The sequence below is a fragment of the Ranitomeya variabilis genome, chromosome 3 (genome assembly GCF_051348905.1).
Source record: "Ranitomeya variabilis isolate aRanVar5 chromosome 3, aRanVar5.hap1, whole genome shotgun sequence".
Classification (NCBI taxonomy): Eukaryota; Metazoa; Chordata; class Amphibia; order Anura; family Dendrobatidae; genus Ranitomeya; species Ranitomeya variabilis.
Window position 1 is genome coordinate 415,286,558 of NC_135234.1, and position 24,738 is coordinate 415,311,295.

Below are 24,738 nucleotides of genomic sequence, written 5' to 3' on the forward strand. Positions count from 1 at the left end.
AAAAAACACAGCCAGAAAAAAGTATTTTACTATTCTTAATATCACCATACTTACAATCACATCTAATTCTCCAAAGCCATCGATCTCCTGCAAAAAATAAAAATAAACCTACCGTATACTCCCTGTCCGACGTAGTCCAATTAATAACGAGTGTCCCACGACAATCTCCCCTATAGAACAGTGACTTCGGGTGATGTCACTGCTCTATAGGGCCTCCAGTGATACACTGACATGAGACAATGGCTCCAGCAGTGCATCACTGAAGAGGTTACTTTAGTTCATTCTCTCACTGTATGGCAATGCTGCATGGGAATTTTCTCACACAGCGTTGCCGGTGAGTGAATGAACTAAAAGTAACCTCTCTAGTATAGGTTGGTTTATTATGTTTTTATTACAGGAGAATCGAGGGCTTCGGGGACTAGGTGTTTGGTAAGTATGTACTGTATGTTCTGTAGTTTTATTTTTTTTTTGCCCGAGAAATGTTGGCAGAGTGCAGTCGCCGGGCACGTAACAGGAACACAGGAGGTGGGGAACACAGACGCAAGAGGGAGATGATTGACGGCTTTGAGGCGGTTGACACCAGGGGAGAAAACATACCTCCGGCGCACAATAGAGATATCACGGGCAATTTATAAAAGTCTGTATTTCTGCGTTCCTAGGGATAAGAAACATAAGAGCCACCTTCACAGAATGCAGCCTTTTAGTGCTGCTGAAGGTGGCTGTTATACTTAAAAATGCCCTGGGGGGGTGACAGGTTCCCTTTAATTTAAAAAATACGGCAATGTGGACCCCTCTATTCTTGATATCCAGTCTTGCTGACAGCTGAGGGTTGCAGCCCTCAACTGTGAGTTTTGCCTGGATTGTTATAAAAAGTGGGGAACCTACGCATGTGTTTTTTTAAATTTATTTACAGCACAGGAGCAACTGCTGGATACTCCAATCAGTCGCTCCTGCTCTCGCTGTTATTAGAGACTGTAGGTGTCAGATGATGGGAGCAGTTGTCCCATTAGCTGACACCAGTGACCGTAGGTAAACTGTACACCTCCGATCACAGCTGAGCGCTCCCGCTGTCTTCTGACAGCGTGGGAGCCGCGGCTCTCTGACAGGCGGGGAGGATTTCCCCGCCGATCAGAAGCGTTGTTTGCTGCGCTGTCATGCATGTGACAGCGTGTCACACACTGTATTGTCAGGCCCCCCATTCAAGTGAATGGGGTTCAGGTCTGCTCTGCTGGATGACAGGCTGTATGGATGCATCATGCAGCCTGCCATCTAGAGGTAGCGGAGCAGACTGTCACATCCAGCGGTCCTTGACTTTTCTGCAGCAAATACGCTGCAAAAAAGTCAACTTGCGTATTCACAGCGGTTTTTCACCATCCATTCAAGTCAATGGGTGGAAAACGCTGAAAGAAGTGACATGCTCCATGTCAAAAAAAATGCTGTAAAGCACAAAATCCTGATGACAAAAAAATGTGTGTGCATGAGATTTCTGAAATCTCATAGGCTTTGCTGGTACTGTAAAAAAGCAGCTGAAAATTAGCATAAAAAAGCAACCAAACGCCCAGTGTGAACATAACCTAATGCTATGTTCACGTTGCGTTTTTTGCTGTAGTTTTTTATGAAAATTTTAAGCTGCGTTTTACAGTACTAGCAAAAGCTACGAAATTTCAGAAATCTCGTGAACTCATATATTTTCTGTTTCCTGACTGAATTGGAAGACTGCTGCATTTTTCACTGCAGCATGTCACTTCTTTCAGCGTTTTTTCACCCATAGAAAGCAACAAGTGCTGGACTAGCACAGCCACACTCCCCTTCCAGCACCCCCGGCCGTGAAGATGTATCACACGTTTCAATAAAAGTTACCTGCATTGGACCTCCTGTGAGTGCGTTCCTTCTTCCATCTTCATCGATATTCATCACTGGTTTTCTTCCGTGGAGCTCGGCACCCAGGATTGGAGACTATGGCCAGCTAAGTGCAGGTGAGCGGTTTCCCACCATACTTTCTGCAGACTGTTGGTGCGGTCCGACTTTTCTTCTTTTCTACATGGATATATATATATATATATATATATATATATATATATATATATATATATATATATATATATATATATATATATATATATATATATATATATATATATATATCTATCTATCTATCTATCTATCTATATATATATATATATATCTATCTATCTATATATATATATATCTATCTATATATATATATATATATATATCTATCTATCTATATATATATATATATCTATCTATATATATATATATATATATATATATATATATATATATCTATATATATATATATCTATATATATATATCTATATATATATATATCTATATATATATATATCTATATATATATATATCTATATATATATATATCTATATATATAACTATATAACTATATATAACTATATATATATATATATATATATATATATAGTTCCTATAAATACATTTCTTTATCTAAATAAAAAAAACAATAAAAATACACATATTTAGTATCGCCGCGTCCGTAACGACCCGACCTATACAACTGTCCCACTAGTTAACCCCTTCAGTGAACACCGTAAAGAAAAACGAGGCAAAAAACAACGCTTTATTATCATACCGCCAAACAAAAAGTGGAATAACACGCGATCAAAAAGACGGATATAAATAACCATGGTACCGCTTGAAAAAGGCCTGATGTTCGGCCGAAACGTTGCTATTTTACCATGGCTGGAATAAAGACTCTCTTGTTTGGATAATAACACCCGGTTGGAGCGCTGTTCTTTCTACTTCTTGGTACCGCTGAAAACATCATCTTGTCCTGCAAAAAACGAGCCGCCATACAGCGTCATCAAAGAAAAGATAAAAAAGTTATAGTCCTCAGAATAAAGCGATGCAAAAATTATTTTTTTTTCTATAAAGTAGTTTTTATCGTATAAAAGCACCAAAACATAAAAAAATTATATAAATGAGGTATCGCTGTAATCGTACTGACCCGAAGAATAAAACTGCTTTATCCATTTTACCAAACGCGGAACGGTGTAAACGCCTCCCCCAAAAGAAATTAATGAATAGCTGGTTTTTGGTCATGCTGCCTCACAAAAATCGGAATAAAAAGCGATCAAAAAATGTCACATGCCCGAAAATGTTACCAATAAAAACGTCCGCTCGTCCTGCAAAAAACAAGACCTCACATGACTCTGTGGACCAAAATATGGAAAAATTATAGCTCTTAAAATGTGGTAGCGCAAAAAATATTTTTTGCAGTAAACAGCATCTTTCAGTGTGTGACGGCTGCCAATCATAAAAATCCGCTAAAAAACCCACTAAAAAAGTAAATCAAACCCCCCTTCATCACCTCCTTAGTTAGAGAAAAATTAAAAAATAAAAAAAAATTATTTATTTCCATTTTCCCATTAGGGTTAGGATTGGAGCTAGGGTTAAGGCTACAGTAAGGGTTGGGGCTAAAGTTAGGGTTAGGGTTGGGGCTAAAGTTAGGGTTAGGGTTTGGATTACATTTACGGTTGGGAATAGGGTTGGGATTAGGGTTAGGGGTGTGGTTAGGGTTACCGTTGGGATTAGGGTTAGGGGTGTGTTTGGATTAGGGTTTCAGTTATAATTGGGGGGTTTCCACTGTTTCGGCACATCAGGGGCTCTCCAAACGCGACATGGCGTCCGATCTCAATTCCAGCCAATTCTGCGTTGAAAAAGTAAAACAGTGCTCCTTCCCTTCCAAGCTCTCCCGTGCACCCAAACAGGGGTTTACCCCAACATATGGGGTATCGGCGAACTCGGGACACATTGGACAACAACTTTTGGGGTCCAATTTCTCCTGTTACCCTTGGGAAAATACAAAACTGGGCGCTAAAAAATTTTTGTGGGAAAAAAAAAGAATTTTTATTTTCACGGCTCTGCGTTATAAACTGTAGTACAACATTTGGGGGTTCAAAGTTCTCACAACACATCTAGATAAGTTCCTTGGGGAGTCTAGTTTCCAATATGGGGTTTCTACTGTTTAGGTACATTAGGGGCTCTGCAGACCAATCTATCTAAGTCTGCATTCCAAATGATGCTCCTTCACTTCCGCGCTCTGCCATACGCTCAAACGGTAGTTCCCCCCACATATGGGGTATCAGCGTACTCAGGACAAATTGGACAACAACTTTTGGGGTCCATTTTCAACTGTTACCCTTGGAAAAATACAAAACTGGGGGCTAAAAAATAATTTTTGTGAAAAAAAAAAATAATTTTTATTTTCACGGCTCTGCGTTATACTGTACTGTATACTGTAGTGAAACACTTGGGGGTTCAAAGCTCTCAAAACACATCTAGATAAGTTCCTTAGGGGGTCTACTTTCCAAAATGGTGTCACTTGTGGGGGGTTTCAATGTTTAGGCACATCAGTGGCTCTCCAAACGCAACATGGCGTCCCATCTCAATTCCTGTCAATTTTGCATTGAAAAGTCAAACTGCGCTCCTTCCCTTCTGAGCTGTCCCATGCGCCCAAACAGTGGTTTACCTCCACATATGGGGTATCAGCATACTCAGGACAAATTGGACAACAACTTTTGGGGTCCAATTTCTTCTCTTACTCTTGGGAAAATAAAAAATAGGGGGCGAAAAGATCAATTTTGTGAAAAAATATGATTTTTTATTTTTACGGCTCTGCATTATAAACTTCAGTGAATCACTTAATGGGTCAAAGTGCTCACCACACATCTAGATAAGTTCCTTAGGGGGTCTACTTTCCAAAATGGTGTCACTTGTGGGGGGGTTTCAATGTTTAGGCACATCAGGGGCTCTCCAAACGCAACATGGCGTCCCATCTCAATTCCAGTCAATTTTGCATTGAAAAGTCAAATGGCGCTCCTTCGCTTCCGAGTTTTGCAATGCGCCCAAACAGTGGTTTACCCCCACATATGGGGTATTGGCGTACTCAGGACAAATTGTACAACAACTTTTGGGGTCCATGTTCTCCTGTTACCCTTGGTAAAATAAAACAAATTGGAGCTGAAGTAAATTTTTTGTGAAAAAAAGTTAAATGTTCATTTTTATTTAAACATTCCAAAAATTCCTGTGAAACACCTGAAGGGTTAATAAACTTCTTGAATGTGGTTTTGAGCACCTTGAGGGGTGCAGTTTTTAGAATGGTGTCACACTTGGGTATTTTCTATCATATAGACCCCTCAAAATGACTTCAAATGAGATGTGGTCCCTAAAAAAAAAAAAATAGTGTTGTAAAAATGAGAAATTGCTGGTGAACTTTTAACCCTTATAACTCCCTAACAAAAAAAAATGTTGATTCCAAAATTGTGCTGATGTAAAGTAGACATGTGGGACATATCTCTGTGATTTAATTGCATAAAAATTCAAAGTTGGAAAATTGCAAAATTTTCAAAATTTTCACCAAATTTCTGTTTTTCCACAAATAAACGCAGGTAATATCAAAGAAATTTTACCACTATCATGAAGTACAATATGTCACGAGAAAACAATGTCAGAATCACCGTGATCCATTGAAGCGTTCCAGAGTTATAACCTCATAAAGGGACAGTGGTCAGAATTGTAAAAATTGGCCTGGTCATTAACGTGCAAACCACCCTTGGGGGTAAAGGGGTTAATGCAGAAATCTAGGGAAGTTTTGTCATGTATTTTTTTTTGTGGGGGTGGGGGGGGGGATCTAATCTTTATCAGCATGCACAAGGGACAATAAAAAATGCAGCAAAGCCTGCTTTTTGTAAGCATCGTCTTTACTTCCAAGAGAGCAGGTTTTGCCTGCAGAAAAAAAAACAAAAAAACGCAATGTGTGATTATAGTCTTAAGACAGCAGTTTCATATAAAAAGAAAACACTTTTGGATCTAAAGAAGCCTTCCAAAACCACGTTGATTGTGGTAAAACTGCATACTGCTTTAGTAACCATTTTTTCTAATCGGTCTTTCTGGCGGGTTTGGGTAAAGACTGGAAGGGTGCATGGATTCTTATACAACATGATTTACATATTAAAGTACGTTCCTCCAACATACTTAGTGTTGATGAGGTAGTGTTTGTGATACATTGCATTAGCTCTCTCACATCTTGGATTATAATTACAAGTTCACAGAGGCTCAGTGGTTAGCACTGTAGCCTTCAGTACAGGGATCCTTGGTTCAAATCCCACCAAAGACAACATCTGCTAGGAGTTTGTATGTTCTCCCGGTGTTCTACACAGATTTCCTCCGGGTTCTCCGGTTTCCTCCCACAGACAGTGATAGAGAATACAGATTGTGAGCCCCAATGGGGACAGCAATGATTGTAAAGCGCTGCAGAATTAATGGGGTTATATATGCAAGTAAAAGAAGTAATTAAGTATGGTGTCTAACCCTGAGTGGGTTTGAGTAAAGAGTGAATCCTTGCGGAAATACTGCTCTCTATATAGTATTGTTAATATTTGTGCAGATCATTATTTTTCCCAATCTTGACTTCATACAAATTCACAAAATAATGTTACTATAGATCGTTGCGCTTCATTTATTCTGTTTCCTTCTCAATGTGTTTCCTTTCTTAGATTGTGATGGGTGAAAGTGAATTAAAGACTGCAGAGAGCTCTGACCTCTTGGTGAGCGCCAGGTTGTCTTTATCTATGGAGAATGGAAAAGACCTTTCCAGTTCCCGATGTCTAGAGAAAAGACAGAGCACAAACCTTGAAGACAACGTGATGTCAAACTTCTTGGTTAAAGCATCCCGTGAGGAAACCCCTGGAAGAGAAGACGCCAGACTGGGACCGCCAGATGGTCAACAAGACTCAGGAAGTGAGAATAATAAAGAGAAAACCCTGGGTATGAGTCATATAGCAGTTACCGGCCTCCGCAACAATATAGTGTAACGCATTAGACTACAAACCCCATTTCCATGCTCTAGAATGACGTCTATAGGGAGTGAAACACATACTGCCAATTATCATATCAAAATAGAGGCAGATTTTTTTTTCCACAAACTTAAGCCATTGCAATTGAGAAATGTGAAATGAGCAGCAAATTCCATAGTGATAAATACTGAAAATATGAATGGTATACAGTGGGGCAAAAAAGTATTTAGTCAGTCAGCAATAGTGCAAGTTCCACCACTTAAAAAGATGAGAGGCGTCTGTAATTTACATCATAGGTAGACCTCAACTATGGGAGACAAACTGAGAAAAAAAAATCCAGAAAATCACATTGTCTGTTTTTTTTATCATTTTATTTGCATATTCTGGTGGAAAATAAGTATTTGGTCATTAACAAACAATCAAGATTTCTGGCTCTCACAGACCTGTAACTTCTTCTTTAAGAGTCTCCTCTTTCCTCCACTCACTACCTGTGGTAATGGCACCTGTTTAAACTTATCAGTATAAAAAGACACCTGTGCACACCCTCAAACAGTCTGACTCCAAACTCCACTATGGTGAAGACCAAAGAGCTGTCAAAGGACACCAGAAACAAAATTGTAGCCCTGCACCAGGCTGGGAAGACTGAATCTGCAATAGCCAACCAGCTTGGAGTGAAGAAATCAACAGTGGGAGCAATAATTAGAAAATGGAAGACATTCAAGACCACTGATAATCTCCCTCGATCTGGGGCTCCACGCAAAATCCCACCCCGTGGGGTCAGAATGATCACAAGAATGGTGAGCAAAAATCCCAGAACCACGCGGGGGGACCTAGTGAATGAACTGCAGAGAGCTGGGACCAATGTAACAAGGCCTACCATAAGTAACACACTACGCCACCATGGACTCAGATCCTGCAGTGCCAGACGTGTCCCACTGCTTAAGCCAGTACATGTCCGGGCCCGTCTGAAGTTTGCTAGAGAGCATTTGGATGATCCAGAGGAGTTTTGGGAGAATGTCCTATGGTCTGATGAAACCAAACTGGAACTGTTTGGTAGAAACACAACTTGTCGTGTTTGGAGGAAAAAGAATACTGAGTTGCATCCATCAAACACCATACCTACTGTAAAGCATGGTGGTGGAAACATCATGCTTTGGGGCTGTTTCTCTGCAAAGGGGCCAGGACGACTGATCCGGGTACATGAAAGAATGAATGGGGCCATGTATCGTGAGATTTTGAGTGCAAACCTCCTTCCATCAGCAAGGGCATTGAAGATGAAACGTGGCTGGGTCTTTCAACATGACAATGATCCAAAGCACACCGCCAGGGCAACGAAGGAGTGGCTTCGTAAGAAGCATTTCAAGGTCCTGGAGTGGCCTAGCCAGTCTCCAGATCTCAACCCTATAGAAAACCTTTGGAGGGAGTTGAAAGTCCGTGTTGCCAAGCGAAAAGCCAAAAACATCACTGCTCTAGAGGAGATCTGCATGGAGGAATGGGCCAACATACCAACAACAGTGTGTGGCAACCTTGTGAAGACTTACAGAAAATGTTTGACCTCTGTCATTGCCAACAAAGGATGTATTACAAAGTATTGAGATGAAATTTTGTTTCTGACCAAATACTTATTTTCCACCATAATATGCAAATAAAATGATAAAAAAACAGACAATGTGATTTTCTGGATTTTTTTTTTCTCAGTTTGTCTCCCATAGTTGAGGTCTACCTATGATGTAAATTACAGACGCCTCTCATCTTTTTAAGTGGTGGAACTTGCACTATTGCTGACTGACTAAATACTTTTTTGCCCCACTGTATATTATATACCTGAACTTTGTTAGCCACAGAGGATGGAGTGTACTTCGTTACTGCTATGAATAGCAGAAATCACTGTCAGGTGTCAGCGTGACCCCGCATCTGTAACTCGCAGGCGTGGGCTGATGAGACTACTGCTGTCACTGATAACAGTGTCAGCATGTGCCGCTGATGGGAGACGTAGTCTCATCTGCCACAAGCTGTGCTCACAGTTAATTTAAATTACATACATATTCAAATAAAACTTGAAAAAAAAACCCATTATACTCACTAACACCAAATCCCTGATGCCCTCATCTCCTAGAAATAATGTAAAATAATAAACCAACATGTACTCACCTGTCTGCCGTAGTCCAGGTAATCCAGAGTATCCCACGGCGATCTCGCATGTAGAACAGTCACATCGGGAGATGTGACCGCTCTACCTGGCCGCAGGCAATACACTGACCGGAGGTAATCGCTCCCGCAGTGTATCACTGAGCTGCCGTGAGAGTTCACCGGAGATCATCAGCTCCGATGCTCCCACTTACGGCACCTCTGCTTGAGAACTTTCCCAAACAGCAGTGGTGCTGTAAGGGAGATCACCGGAGCTGATCAGCTGATGAACTCCTGTGAACTCTCTCACGACGGCTTAGTGATACACTGCGGGAGCAATTACCTCCTGTCAGTTTATCGCCGGCTGTCTTTGAGAGCAGTCACATCAGTGATCTGACTGCTCTAAAAATGATCAGAATTGTCATGGGACATTATGGATTATCTTCTCAGCGGACAGGTGAGGAATATTGTGGTTTATTTTATTTTTGTTGAAGGAGACGGTGGCTTTTGTGGATTAGGCGTTCAGTTAGGATGGTTTAATTAAAATTATTAAAGCAGTCTGTTATTTAAAATTTAGGAGTTTATTCTGTGTGTCTGTGTTTTTATACAATATCACTATGGGGTTAGTAATGGAGAGGTGTCTTATAGACACTTCTCCATTTCTAACCTGTGTGCATGATGTCACCTGACAATACAAAGGTGACATCAACCCCGCAAATATGAACCCCACTTGCCACCACTACAGGGCAAGTGGTAAGAGCAAGGCTAAGTGCCAGAATCGCCACATCTTATCGATGCGCCTTTTCTGGAGTGGCTGACAGATGATGTTTTTAGCCTGGGAGGGGGCCAATATCCATAGCCCCTTCATAGGCTAATTAATATCAGCCTGCAGCTGTCTGCCTAGCCTTTCCTGGTTAAATTTTATAGGGGGACCCTATGTAAAAAATTTTCTGGGGTCCCCCTGTAAGCGAACCAGTAAAATCTTAAGAAAACAGCTGTGAGCTGATATTAATAGCCTGGAAACCTTTATGGCTATTGGCTCCTTCCCAGAATATTAATAGCCCTCAGCTGTCAGCTTTCCCTTTGCTGGTTATTAAAAGTATGTGGGAGCCCATGCAATTTTTGTGTTTTATTTTTTTAAACGAACAGTTGTCTGATTATAGCCTGTGTACTTCTGTTCTGTTAACACTCCTATATAGGCTGGTGACAATGTGTGTGTGTGTGTGTGTGTGTGTGTGTTTTACATATCGGCTTAGTAATGAGGGTGTCGAGCTGACACCTTTTCATTACTAAAGGTACCGTCACACTAAGCGACGCTGCAGCGATACAGACAACGATGCCGATCGCTGCAGCGTCGCTGTTTGGTCGCTGGAGAGCTGTCACACAGACAGCTCTCCATCGACCAACGCTGCCGAGGTCCCTGGGTAACCAGGGTAAACACCGGGTTGCTAAGCGCAGGGCCGTGCTTAGTAACCCGATGTTTACCCTGGTTACCAGTGTAAAATGTAAAAAAACAAACAGTACATACTCACCTTCGCGTCCCCCGGCGTCCGCTTCCTGCACTGACTGAGCGCCGGCCCTAACAGCAGAGCGGTGACATCACCGCTGTGCTGTGCTTTCACTTTACGGCCAGCCGGCGCTGACACAGTGCAGGAAGCGGACGGCGAGGGACGCAAAGGTGAGTATGTACTGTTTGTTTTTTTACATTTTACACTGGTAGCCAGGGTAAACATCGGGTTACTAAACGCGGCCCTGCGCTTAGTAACCCGATATTAACCCTGGTTACCATTGTAAAACATCGCTGGTATCGTTGCTTTTGCTGTCAAACACAACGATACACGGCGATCTGACGACCAAATAAAGTTCTGAACTTTAATCAACGACCAGCGATATCACAGCAGGATCCTGATCGCTGCTGCGTGTCAAACACAACGATATCGCTATCCAGGACGCTGCAACGTCACGGATCGCTAGCGATATCGTTTAGTGTGACGGTACCTTAAGCCTAGAGCAAGGTGTCAATGACAGCTGCTGACACCAAGCCCTAATCCCATTACCCTGATGCTAATACTTCAGCATGAAAAAGGTGGTGTTGAACAAAGAAATTGCATCACAAAACTTTAAAAAAATATATATTTAGCTCAAAAAAGCTTTCATTGCTGTAAAAAAACGCATGCAATAACGCATACAAAAAAACACTGCAAAAACGTGCGTTTTTTCCTGCCAAGAGATGCAGAAACCTTGCAGAAATTGCTGTAAGCAAATACTACAATACAAAATGTAATGTTCAACTCATGCATTCCTCTGACTGATTGTTATTTACTTGGACTTCAGGTAAAGAAGTGCTACTTTTGATGCAGGCTCTGAACACGCTAAGAACTCCAGAAGAAAAACTGGCTGCTCTCTGCAAGAAATATGCTGATCTTGTATGTATGACACCGTATCGAAGGGGTTATCTAGTTTTGTTTCACATTGCATTTATAAAATTAGTGGTTTCCAGATTAATTGAGCTTTAGAACATGTGTAACCAGTTTAACGTGCCCAAAGAAAACATGACATCATCCAAATATACATAGACACAATGCATGGGCAGTATTGTATGGCCCAACAGTATTAATTGTTTGTAATTTTAAAGGGAACCTGTCACCATGGATAACGCTATTAACCTGCAGACATAATCTGCAGGTTAATAGCGTTACGAAGATACCCAGACACCACACTTAGGCTATGTTGACACGCTGCTGATTTTGCTGCGGATCCGCAGCATTACCGCAGCTGCGGGTCCGCAGCAGTTTCCCATGCGTTTACAGTACAATGTAAACCTATGGGAAACGCAATCCGCAGTGCACATGCTGCGGAAAAAAAACGCGCGGAAACTCAGCGGTTTACATGCCGCAGCATGTCAATTCTTTGTGCGGAATCCGCAGCGGTTTTACACCTGCTCCATAATAGAAAACCGCAGGTGTAAAACTGCAGTTGAATCCGCACAAAAACCGTGGTAAATCCACAGGAAAAACGCAGTGTTTTTGCCCTGCGGATTTATGAAATCCGTTTCGGAAAAATCCGCAGTGGACCATTCTACGTGTGCACATACCTTTAAACTGCGGTACCAGGAGAAACAAAACGTATTTCATCCCGAGATCTGACGACTTTCAGACCTACATGCGTTTTTGCACAACTGCCTTCACTGTTCATTATACTGTGAGCAGTGACTATTAGCGCACCCTGGCACTTTGACTGACAGCAAGCTTTGCACTGAGTTATTGCTCAGCTGGCTGTCAGTGCCAGGGTGTGCTTACAACCCCCACTCAGTGTATTGCAGTGGTGGTAGCTGCGTCGGTGTCTTTGATAGAGCTGGACTCTTGATTCATGCTGCCCGTAGTCCGAACCGTAAGGATCAGTAAAGTTCCCTTTAACAATTTAAGAACTTGAGACGCCTCCTTTTTAAAAGGAAGCTATAATCAGAGCGTGATCTATTGTTTAAATCCTGTTTGTGTCTTGTGTAACTTTTTTTAATTTTGGCTCTTTTCCCTGTATCACAATCTGTTTTAAAAATAAAAAATAGGACAATTTTCACATTGGCCACTGGGACTTATTCATGAAGAGTACCATTGTTTACACCAGTTCTGTTGAGGGGGACATGTTGTAGTCAGAGGCGCCTGATTAATTAAGAGGCTTCTTAATTAAGGCACACCTCATCAGGTGCATCCTAGATATGGTGTGCACCTCACCCCCATCTCTTACTCTAGTCAGGGACTGGGGTGATAATTGGGGTACAACCCACCATCGATTAGATGAGCGAGCCGTGCCATGGCCTGTCCCACTCCAACTCCACCCATGTTGGCTGAGCTAACTGAAACTGGCGTGAAAATGGGAAAAATTGCAAAACTTGTGCGCAACCTCTCGTTGAGCAAAAAGTGCAACATTTCTTAAGTGTTTTAAGCCAGATTTCTGACGTAAACTCCTTTGGTGAATCTGGGCCTTACTTCCTCTTCATCTTAATCACTGTTTCCCCAATAAAAAATATTTGTACTGCCCTGCAGTGCCAACGCCATTCCACCGGTTTTACCACTGGCTCTCTTGGGGCTAGCATGATATTATTTTACGTGATTCCTACGTCCACTCAGCGTTGGCTTCGCTCTCCTCTCCTACGGACAAAATTGAAATCTGGGGGAAGTGAAAGCTGCGGCAGCTGTCACATTCTCCATATCTTTTGATTTGTCTGAAGCAAGGGAGAGGGAATTCAGTGCTGATAGCCAGCAGGGATCACGTGACACAATGTCTCGTGAGGCCCGGAACAGCCAGGGCCGACTCTGCTGGAACAGCATCGAAGGTGCATATAAGCATTATTTTACTAGGGGGAAACATAGGGGGCGCTGTCCAAGTAATGGAAACCCCTTTTTAAGGCAATTTTCACATTGGGTATTTTTCTAACTTCCTCTTGTTTTAAGGAAGCAACACATAAAGATACAGTCAGGATTTGACCATTGTGGCTATCTTTTGTAATGAGTGGGTGCTAAGGTCATTGTGAAGGGAGAGGTACTAGGGTCAGTTGTGACCTCGCCCATTGCGATTGGTGGATCCTGTGTTTTCAGCTGTGCATAGAGGTGTTATCAGTCATTGTAGTTCTGCCTCTGCTGTAATGAGCCTGCTCAAAGTACTTGCAGAAAGCAGTCAGTCAGTGGAAGGCAGTGGTTATACACTGTATATGGACAGAAGCAGTCAATCAGTGGTGTGGGCAGGGTTTTATGCAGAGCTCAGCATTCAGAGAACTGCTGGATCTGCAGCAGAGAAAGCAGTGTTTAATGAAAATCAAAACCCAGTAACATAAGTGACACATCGCTGGAATCCGGGTCTCTGTCCCTACATAATGCTGCTCTCAGAGTAGCAAAAACATGGTGACAGATTCCCTTTAAGACTGCCCTCTTTCTGGGAAGCACTTCATGATTTGTATTGCCAAGTACACAGGCCTCTGCACACTGACAATGCCAAACTGTGACAGAGCCTGTTTGCATTTGATTTAGTTTTCACTCTCCAGATGTTCTTATTCCGTAGCATTTCAAGTGATACAATCTGTGTGTACTGTGTAACAAGCCTGGAACCTTTTTCATATCTGATTTTAGCTGGAAGAAAGCCGGAATTTTCAAAAACAGATGAAAGTTTTGCAGAAGAAGCAGTCACAAGTGATAAAAGAAAAGGTTCACCTTCAGAGCGAGCACAGCAAAGCCATTCTAGCACGGAGCAAGCTGGAGTCCCTGTGCCGAGAGCTCCAGAGGCACAACAAGACATTAAAGGTCAGCGTCAGGCTAAGTGCAAAGAGGTTGTTTTTCTTGCTTAGTGTCCATCTTCAGAATATAAGCTGCAGCTCTCATACTGATGTCCTAAATGTTTCATTTGTGTCCATGAATGTAAACTCTTTGGAACACAGGAAGACAATCTGCATCAAGCACGTGAATATGAGGAAGAGCGCAAAGAGGCCACGGCACATTTCCAGATGACCCTGAATGAAATCCAAGCACAGATGGAGCAACATGATGTCTACAATGCGAAACTCCGCCAGGAGAATGTAGAACTGGGAGATAAGCTAAAGAAACTTATTGAACAGTATGCGCTGCGTGAAGAGGTACTTTTATTTAGCAGCAAAGAGATAATAATATTCCTGTAGATGCAGGCAAAGTTTTCGTCCATAACGTGAAGGTTACGGTATATTTGTCGGCACTAGATTTGTTGGAGAAACTTCTGCGACAACAAATCTGTTCTATTTTGGCAACAAAAATATTTTGCATTCAGGTGAATGAGACAGTCATAGAAGTTTCTGCAACAAATCTGTGTACTATACCGTATAATATCTACCGTACTTATACCAGTTAATGTACATCTAGCTGCTCCACTGTTTGTGAGGGGATACATTTGTTGCTTCTCTATTTGGGGAGAAACCAAAGATCTGACATACATTGGATTTTTGCTTTCCCTGAAGGCAGACCTCTGTGTGACGATCTCCCTAGGCATGCCAGGATCTTCTAGATCGTTTGAAACTAGAGATGAGCAAATGAATTTTCTGGGCCCTGGTCCACAGGCCACTTTAGTATTCTGTGGGCCCTGGACAGGAATCCTGTGAACCACCTCTTACCTGCCAGAATTCCTGGCACTCCTTTTCATTAGTCGGCCTGGTGTGTATGTCACGCCGTAATGATGATGTCTCACCAGGCCATCTAACTAAGGGGCAGGAAGGAGGCGATTTGTGGGCCTTCCATCCTGTTAAAGCCTTTGTGGCAGGGTTCTACAAATCATGTTCTTCATCTCTTCCTGAAGCCAGCCATTCATAGGATTTGGCCTACAGCCATCTCCTCTCTTCTTATTCCCCTTGGGAACAAATGATTTGTGCATATTGAAATTGAATATGTCCAATCTTTTTCTTTTTTTCCTGGGAGGAGGGATGGCAACTGGAAGTGATATGCTTGGCTAACATTTATGTGTAGTCACTACCTCCCCCCATTTCTGTTTTCTCCTGCACTTATTGTAGACAAGTCGCTCATCCTCGTGCTGCTTTTTCTACCATTTCTATGAAATAATATTCTGATAAGCACATGTGAGCTTCCCGGGAATTAGCTATGAGACTGATGTTAGTTTACCTTTCATGTATGCATTTATTAACTGAAACTCTACACAGCCGTATCTTCCTGGCAAAATTACTGCATTTTCCCATAATGTAAGTGTTGGTACATTTATTTATTTATTTATTTTCTCCTACGCCTCATTGGGGGACACAGGACCATGGGTGTTATGCTGCTGCCACTAGGAGGACACTAAGTAAACACAGAAGAATAGCTCCTCCCCTGCAGTATACACCCTCCTTCTGGCTCTCAGTGAACCAGTTCTTGCTTAGTGTCTGTAGGAGGCACTTGGGCTTTCAGACCCCACCGTTTTTATTTTAGCTTTTTACTTTTTATTCTATTTTTCCTTAACGGAGCGAATGGGGGCGACAGATCCTTTCTAGGTTCTGATCTCCCCCGAACCATCAACAGGCAAGTACGTGGAGCGTCCCTCCCGTATCCTTTCCTGCAACGTTGGATGCCAGCCCTGAGCTCATATTACGGGCGACGGTTCCTTCGCGTTCCGATCTCCCCCCTCCATAGCAGGCGACCACATGGAGTAGCCCTCCATCTACCTCTCCTGGAGCCAGGTGCATAGCCGGACATAATATGTATGGCATCCGTGCAGCCCCCCTCTGCATCACCACTGATATAACGGATGACGCATGGCGGCAGAAGCTCTCCACCCCCTCCCTGACTATGGCGACGGTGGATTGAGCACCGGCCCACCTCATCTACCGTGAGTACACTGCGGGGGCCGAGGCGCTGGGGGGTCCTGGTCCCCGGGGTATGGGAGGTCCGCACCTTAAGCCTGTGTCCGTGGGTGGTCCGTAGTGTGGCAACCCCACGAAGGAGTGCAGCTAATGTTGGCGCTAATAGCGTTCGCGGCGCTGCAGGCCGCAACCGCAGAAAAGTTTAAAATAAAAAATAAAAAAAAAATGTTCCCTCAATACAGACCGGAGTTTTGGCCACGCCCACCGGGAGTTAGCCCTGCCCACTTTCCCTGGCGCTTCTCGTTCCCTGTGATGAGATCCCACTTCCTGGTCTCGGCGGCCATCTTGGGACACCCACAGCTCTGATGCTGCAGCACTGCTCCAGCGTTTCCTATCACAGCCCTCAGGACTAGCGTTTTTCTCTGCCTACTCGGCGGACCTGCCCTGGGGACTCAAGACACAGGACCTGAGTAAGCTGCAGAAGCATAGCTTAACCCTTTCCCTGCTAGTAAGCGCTTTCCTCCACGCTTTACTATGTCTCAACCAAAGCCTCACAAAAAGTCTGGGAAAACCCACACTGTATTTTTCGCTGCGTGTACCTCTTGTAAGGTATCATTACCCCGGGGTCACAATACTGCATTATGCACAGCTTGTGAACCGGTGACGGCTCAGGAACCACCTGTTGCTGATACTGAACCCAGTGAGCCTAGTCCCCCTGAGTGAGGCTACCTCCCTTTCCCAGTCTATGGCATCCCTGGCAAAAGCGTTAGACTCGTTCCGAGACCCTTCCTCTAACCAGGGCACTAATACGGACGATGCTTACGATGGTCAGAACCCCTCGTACACCAGGGGTCGTACCTTGCCAAGGAGTTCTCACTCTTCCAGGAAAAGGACTCATGCCATATCCCCAGACCATCACCTTTTTTCGGGTTCTGAGAGCTCCATTTCTCACTCCCCTTCCATTGGGGCTAGTAGAGAACCTGTTTCAGAGGACGATTCTGACACGTCCCTAGATTAGGAATTTCATCACGATCAGGAGACTCTCGACTCTGAGTCAGTGAATAAGGCTTTGAGACTTGAGGAGGAACCCTTAACTAAAATGGATCATGCTGTGTCCTTTAAGAGGACCAAACAAGCTCACAGAGTGTTCGCCACTCATCCCGAGTTTAAGCAAATTGTTGAATCTCACTGGATCCGTCCAGATAAACGATTCACAGGGCAGAAGCCCATGGAATCCAAATATCCCTTTGCCCAGGATCTAAGAAAAGATTGGTCACAATCTCCCCCAGTAGATCCTCCGGTATTGCGCCTGGCTACGAAATCTGTTTTATCCTCCTCGGAAGGCGCCTTTATTAAAAATCCAACCGATCGTCAGATCGACAATATGGCGCGTTCAGCTTTTGAGGCCTCAGCGACCTCACTCTTTCCATCTTTTGCCGCTACGTGGATGGCTAAGGCTATGTCCCACTGGGCTGAGGTCTTGTCTTCAGCAGTACTGGATACCAATCCTCCCCCCGAGATAGCAGACCTCGCTACTCAGATAGCCAGAGCTGGAGATTTTGTAGTGACCTCGTCCCTGGATGCCGCTGACTGCGCTTCTCAAGCAGCAGCCAATGCCATCACCATCCGGAGATCCTTATGGCTCAGGGACTGGCGTGCGGATTCTACTACTAAAAAGTCATTTTTCTCTCCTATATCAGAGCAGTCGCCTTTTTGGCGAAAAGGAGGGAAGAGTAAATTTCTTCCACAACAGAGACCCTCTCGGCCATTTCGGAACCCGCAACCACAGGCTTGGTCCCAATTTTTTCGTTACAACTCAAACTGGTCCTCTACTTCCACATCTCCCGGTTCCGGCCGGGCACAACATGGAGAAAGAGGTTCTCAGGCCTCTTTTAAGCCTTCCCCCTTCATGGAGAGGCAGGCCAAGGCAGCCAGGATCCAGAGGCGCCAGAACGGGCAGACCTTCCACACAATGACTCACTGCGGTATCCGGGGGACACCTTCAAAGTAGGCGGCCGCCTGCTTTCCTTCAGTGCCGCGTGGCTCTCAGTCGTTCACGACGAGTGGGTCCATGGTCTAGTGTCCTCCGGATACAAGATAGATCTCTTATCTCACCTCCCAGGGCAAAAGCATAAGAGTTTTTCAAAGCTATAAGCTCTCTGAGAAAAGACGGAGTTATTATTCCGGTCCCTCAAAACGAAAGGTTTCAAGGTTTTTATTCAAACCTCTTCATTGTTCCAAAGAAGGACGGTACAGTACGGCCCATATTGGACCTAAAACTGCTGAACAAGTTCATCAGGGTGCGACGGTTCCGGATGGAATCGCTTCGTTCTGTCATTGCCTCCATGGAAAAAGGCGAGTTCCTGGAGTCTATAGACATCCAGGACTCATACCTCCACATTCCTGTTTTGCCTTTTCACCAAAGGTTTCTTCGCTTCGCAGTTCAGGAAGATCACTTCCAATTCGTTGCTCTGCCCTTCGGCCTCGCCACCGCTCCCAGGGTATTCACCAAGATCATGGCGGCTGCCGTGGCCATACTCCACACCCGAGGAGTGGTGGCGCTCCCGTATTTAGACGATATCCTCATCAAAGGCCCCTCTTTCCGCTCCTGCAAGGAAGCCGTGGCCATCACAATAGATACCCTTTCTCGCCTGGGTTGGAAGATAAACTTCAAAAAATCTTCCCCAGTACCGGCTCAGCGAATTTCCTTCCTAGGAATGATATTCGACTTGTCCCGGGGGTTGGTTCTTCCCCCGGAAAAGATCTGTCTTACAGCGAGAAGCTCAGAAGCTCTCTCAGCCTCGCTCTCACTCTCTGCGCTTCAGTATGAGAGTCCTCGGCAGGATGGTAGCAGCTATGGAGGTGGTTCCATTTGCCCAACTACACCTCCGTCCCCTACAGCATGCCCTCCTGGCTGTTTGGGACAGGAACCCGTTCTCCCTAGACCGTTGGTTCCTGCTTCTCCAGCGAGTCAGACAGTTTCTCAGGTGGTGGACATTGAAATCCTCCTTGAATCAAGGAAAGTCTTTTCTTCCAGTACACTGGCTGGTTGTGACGACAGACGCCAGTCTTCTAGGCTGGGGAGCGGTGTTCCTTCATCACACTGCTCAGGGCCGCTGGTCCCCCCAGGAATCACGCCTTCCAATCAACATCTTGGAAACCCGGGCGATCAGGCTGGCACTTCGCCAGTTCCATCCCTTCCTAGCAGGTCGCCCAATCAGGATTCAGTCCGACAACGCCACTGCGGTGGCATACATCAACCGCCAAGGGGGAACCCGCAGCAGGGCGGCTATGACAGAGGTAGGCCACATCCTCCGATGGGCCGAGGAAAACCTCTCAATGATCTCTGTGGTTCACATCCCGGGAGTGGACAATTGGGAGGCAGACTTCCTCAGTCGGCAATGCCTTGACTCCGGGGAGTGGTCTCTCCATCCGGAGATCTTCCACCAGATCTGCTGTCGTTGGGGAACCCCGGATGTGGATCTGATGGCCTCACGGCTGAATTCCAAGGTTCCCGACTTCATGGCTCGGTCCCACGATCCGGCCGCCATCGGGGCAGATGCTCTTGTACTCCCGTGGCATCATTTTCGGCTTCCGTACATATTTCCCCCGCTTCCTCTCCTGCCGAGAGTCATCAAGAAAATCAGAGCGGAGAGGGTACCGGTAATCCTGATTGCGCCAGATTGGCCGCGCCGGGCGTGGTACGCGGAACTAGTTCAACTAGTTGCCGACGTTCCCTGGCGATTACCGAATCGCACAGATCTGCTGTCTCAAGGCCCCTTTTACCACCAGAACTGAGGCCCTGTGTTTGACGGCATGGCCGTTGAGTCCTGGGTCCTAACCCAGGCAGGTTTCTCTCCAGAAGTCATAGCTACCATGATCAGCGCTGGAAAGCCTACGTCTAAGCGTATCTATCATCGCACTTGGAAGACTTTCTTTTCATGGTGTACCGACCGAGGACGTTCTCCTCTACATTTTTCCATCCCTTCCATTCTCGAGTTCTTACAAACGGGTTTGGACTTGGGTCTCGCCCTTAGTTCTCTCAAGGGGCAGATCTCGGCCCTGTCTGTTCTCTTCCAACGCAGGATTGCCAACAGATTACAGGTCAAGACGTTTATTCAGGGAGTCTCCCATCGGGCGCCCCCCTATAGGATGCCGTTGGAACCATGGGATCTTAATCTGGTCCTCGGAGTTTTGCAACAGGCTCCTTTCGAACCTCTACAGAAGGTTTCCCTGTCTCTTCTTTCATGGAAAGTTGCTTTTCTAGTTGCGGTCACCTCTATTAGACGAGTCTCTGAGCTGGCGGCTCTGTCCTCTCAAGTTCCGTTCCTGAATTTTCATCAGGATAAGGTGGTTTTGAGGACTTTTCTACCGAAAGTTGTATCCTCTTTTCATCTCAATGAGGAGATTGTCTTACCGTCACTCTGTCCGGCACCAGTCCATCGCATCGAGAAGGCCCTTCACACACTGGATTTAGTGAGAGCTCTTAGAAGATACATCTCGCGGACAGCGTCTTTCCGCAGGTCAGATGCCCTATTCATGCCCCCGGAAGGACCGAGGAAAGGGTTTCCCGCTTCCAAGGTGACAATAGCCAAATGGATCCATTCGGCTATTCAAGAGTCCTACCGAGTCAGAGGTCAGTGGGTGCGTCTTGGGCCATCCGGCACCAAGCTTCAGCAGCACAAGTTTGTAAGGCTGCGACTTGGTCCAGCCTGCATACCTTTACAAAACATTACCATATTCACTCTCAGGCCTCGGCAGATGCGACCATCAGCAGACGAGTTTTGCAGGCGGCTGGGCCGCATCTGTAACTTGTGGGTACAAGCCGCAATTGCAGTTAATTGTTTCCCACCCAGGGACTGCTTTAGGACGTCCCATGGTCCTGTGTCCCCCAATGAGGCGTAGGAGAAAAGGAGATTTTTGTGTACTCACCGTAAAATCCTTTTCTCCGAGCCAATCATTGGGGAACACAGCACCCACCCTGTTAGCCTATTGGCTTTGTTTGTTTTTTTTAGTTAACTTGGTTTTGACATAGTTCATCCTTTGTTAAATATTAAGCTCCTACTGCTTTGTTATCAAACTGGTTCACTGAGAGCCAGCAGGAGGTTGTATACTGTAGGGGAGGAGCTATTCTTTCTGTGTTTACTTAGTGTCCTCCTAGTGGCAGCATCATAACACCTGTGGTCCTGTGTCCGCCAATGATTGGCTCGGAGAAAAGGATTTTACGGTGAGTACACAAAAATCTCCTTTTTGTTTAAAACATGGAAGATTATAAATAAAACTTTGTGGTTTTATTTATTCTAGCACATTGACAAAGTTTTCAAGCATAAGGAGCTACGACAGCAACTAATCGATGCAAAACTTCAGCGGATAACTCAGCTAATGAAGGAAGCAGAGGAACGTCACCAGCGAGAAAGAGAATTTGTAAGTGCAAAGACTAAGCAGTTTCTGTACATGGATCTTGTACGTCTTCCATTGTTTACTCCTATAAATTAGCATAGCGATATACTTTCTATGATCTGATCTGAGCTCTGGGCTGAGATTTTGTCGGTGGGATGCTGAGGCCATTTGGGGATAATGTTTAGATACAGTTATCCATGTCAACCTTATTAAAGGGGTTGTCCAGGCTTATGAATTCCCACAGCATGCACATTGTGCCCTTTCAGGATTCTCCATCACCGGGAGTGAGCGGTGATGTGACTACATGTATGCGATGTACATACTTCAGACCACATTCCAACTAGATGTGTGCTGTCTCACTGAATTAACGTCTATTGAGTGAGGCCACAAACGTCTAGTTGGAATGTGGCCGAGAGTATACATATCTCATACCTAAAATGACATGACAGCCCGGCACCGGAGAATCCTGACAACTTTCAATATTCGCACTGCAGCCACATAGAATGATTGCAGACTTTTGTGCGAAACCTGGACAAACCCTTGAAAGGAAGTCATTCTGCAAACAACCCTTTCTTACTGCAGTTTGACTTGGGACTCTCTCCATTGCTCACAGCTACGAGATTAAGTCCCCTTGACTTTGATTCCTCTGCCGTTATTGTCTACTGTGCGTTCCCTCCATGCATGTACGTCAGTGACAATGTTGCCCTGCAGTGAGAATACGTGCATGCGTCTGAATGGAAACAGTGACTTTGCAGCAAAGTAGAGATGTCAATCACAGGCAATGTGGAGGCAATGAGCAGGGTTTACAGCAGAGAACTAGAGTACTTGCTGAGATCAGGGCCTCATATTCAGTGGCTTGCAAGAGTATTCACCCTCTTGTTTTTTTTTGTTTTGTTTTTTTTAGAGTTTGCATCAGTTCATGTAAAGAACATGCCTACAATTGTGAATGGTTTTCTTTTTCTTTTTTGTGAAACAAATAGGACAAAATAACTGAAAATTTGGTGTGCATAACTATTCACCCTGCTAAAGTCAGTACTTTGTAGAGCCTCCTTTTGCAGCAATTACAGCTGCAAGTCGCTTTGGATAAGTATCTCTGAGCTTTCCACATCTTGCCACTGGAATTTTTGCCCATTGGCAAAACTGCTTCAGCTCCTTCAAGTTGGATGATTTCCTCTGGTGAACATCAATCTTCAAGTCTGACCACAGATTCTCAATTGGATTAAGGTCGGGGCTTTCACTAGGCCACTCCAAAACATTTACACATTTCCCCTCAAACGCACTCGAGTGTTGCTTTAGCAGTATGCTTTGGGTCATTGTCTTGTTGGAAGGTGAACCTCAGTCCCAGTCTCAAATCACGGACAGACTGAAAATGGTTTTGCTCCAGAATATCCCCTTTATTTCGCACCATCCATTTTTCCCTTGACTTGGACCATTTTTCCTGCTGCCAAAAAACCTCCCCACAGCATGATGCTGTCACCACCATGTTTCACTATGGGGATGGTTTTGTTGGGGGTGATGAGCTGTATTGGTTTGGTGCCTGACATAGCGCGTACCTTGGTGTCCAAAAAGTTCAACTTTGGTCTCATCTGACCACAGCACCTTCCTCCATGCATCTGGGGAGTCTCCCACATGTCTTTTGACAAACTCAAAACGAGCTGTACAATTTTTGTGTGCAAGTAAATCATTTTCTCCTTCGCCTCATTGGGGGACACAGGACTGTGGGGTGTATGCTTCTGCCGCCAGGAGGCTGACACTAAGTAAACTTGAAAAAAAGTTAGCTCCTCCGTCGTATACACCCTGACACTGGCTACCGGAGAATCCAGTTTATGCTTAGTGTCTGAAGGAGGCACACCTCTGGGTCCTGGATCCTTTGGACTCTATTTTTTCATCTCTACATCTATGGATTGAGGGGGCGATGGACCCTTTTGAGGGTCCGATCTCCCCAAACCAACAACGGGCAAGCACGTTTGAGTTCCTCCACGTATCCTTCCCCGCGACGTGGGATCCCTCACCGGACTTGGCCCTGACCACCCTGAGGGATTTAGACCCAAGGCTGTACAGGTGCCCTTAGATGTCCGTGTGTTCCCCCCTGATTCCTACACCCCTGCTCTGCTGCGGTGATAGCTGGGGTGGTGGACGGTCCCTCTCCTTATCCTGGACAGATAATGGAGATAGGGCTCCTGCACCGTCATTTGCTTCCCCCTCGCTGGATACACTGGAGGGGCAAGGGGGGCTCCTGGTGTGGTGCCGCCAGCGCCGTTTCTGTCTCGGCGGCCGGCGCTGCGGCGGTATTGTGCGGCCGGCGCCGCTATCTTCTAGAGGCTTCAGGCTCTGCCTGGCCTCCTGCAGGCATGGGGCAACTTCCCGGATAGTCCTGAGCCCGAACTTCCGCCCAGCAGACCGCGCTGTGAGGCCCCGCCCCCTCCAGTGCGTCCCTTCCGGTTCCGCCTTTCCTCTCTCAGGATCGAGATGAGAGGGGAAAAATTGAGGCCCCGGCTTCGGGCCTACTGCAGGCTGCATCGCTTCATGGCGGTCCCTCCCCCTGAGGCTGCCTGGGGATAAAAGGTAGCTCATTTGGCTCCGCATCATGCGTTCAGGATCCATCGCTGTAATCTTGGGGACACAGGACTGGGGTAGGTGCTTCTCCCTCCTGCTGACAGAAGCATTATTTATTTATTTTTTTATTTTTTCCCCAGTCTCCTGGCCCTGGGTATAGCATTTACGGATCACTATGTCTAGAGGGGTTAAAACTCACACGGTCCTTTTTACCGGTTGTGTAGCTTGTCATGCCCCATTTCCGCAAGCCCAGAGTAATCGCCTCTGCGAGGTCTGCAACTCTGAACGCGCCCAGGAGCCCCCGCCCCCCTGCCAGCTCCCCAGCAATCTCTCTGACTCCTGCTCCAGCAGAGACTGGGGCAGTTCCGCCGGAATGGGTTACGTCCTTGTCGCAATCCATGGCGTCTCTTACTGAAGCAATCAAATCCCTTCAGACCCCGGCGGTCAGGGTCAGCAGTCCTTCGGTCTTGGAGAGGGCCTCGGGGTCTCAGGA

At 45.3% G+C, this 24,738-nt stretch overlaps 1 protein-coding gene across 3 annotated transcripts in view; it reads left to right on the forward strand.

Annotated features, from left to right (window-relative positions):
- Positions 1 to 24,738, forward strand: part of TXLNG (taxilin gamma) — an 83,264-nt gene that overhangs the window by 45,469 nt on the left and 13,057 nt on the right. For all 3 annotated transcript variants that reach the window (XM_077296291.1, XM_077296290.1, XM_077296289.1), the window contains exons 2-6: positions 6,557 to 6,827; positions 11,318 to 11,409; positions 14,107 to 14,277; positions 14,412 to 14,606; positions 21,594 to 21,713. In XM_077296291.1, coding sequence (XP_077152406.1) covers positions 6,563 to 6,827; positions 11,318 to 11,409; positions 14,107 to 14,277; positions 14,412 to 14,606; positions 21,594 to 21,713 — 843 coding nt within the window. In that variant the 5' untranslated portion in view covers positions 6,557 to 6,562. The remainder of the gene's footprint in view (positions 1 to 6,556; positions 6,828 to 11,317; positions 11,410 to 14,106; positions 14,278 to 14,411; positions 14,607 to 21,593; positions 21,714 to 24,738) is intronic.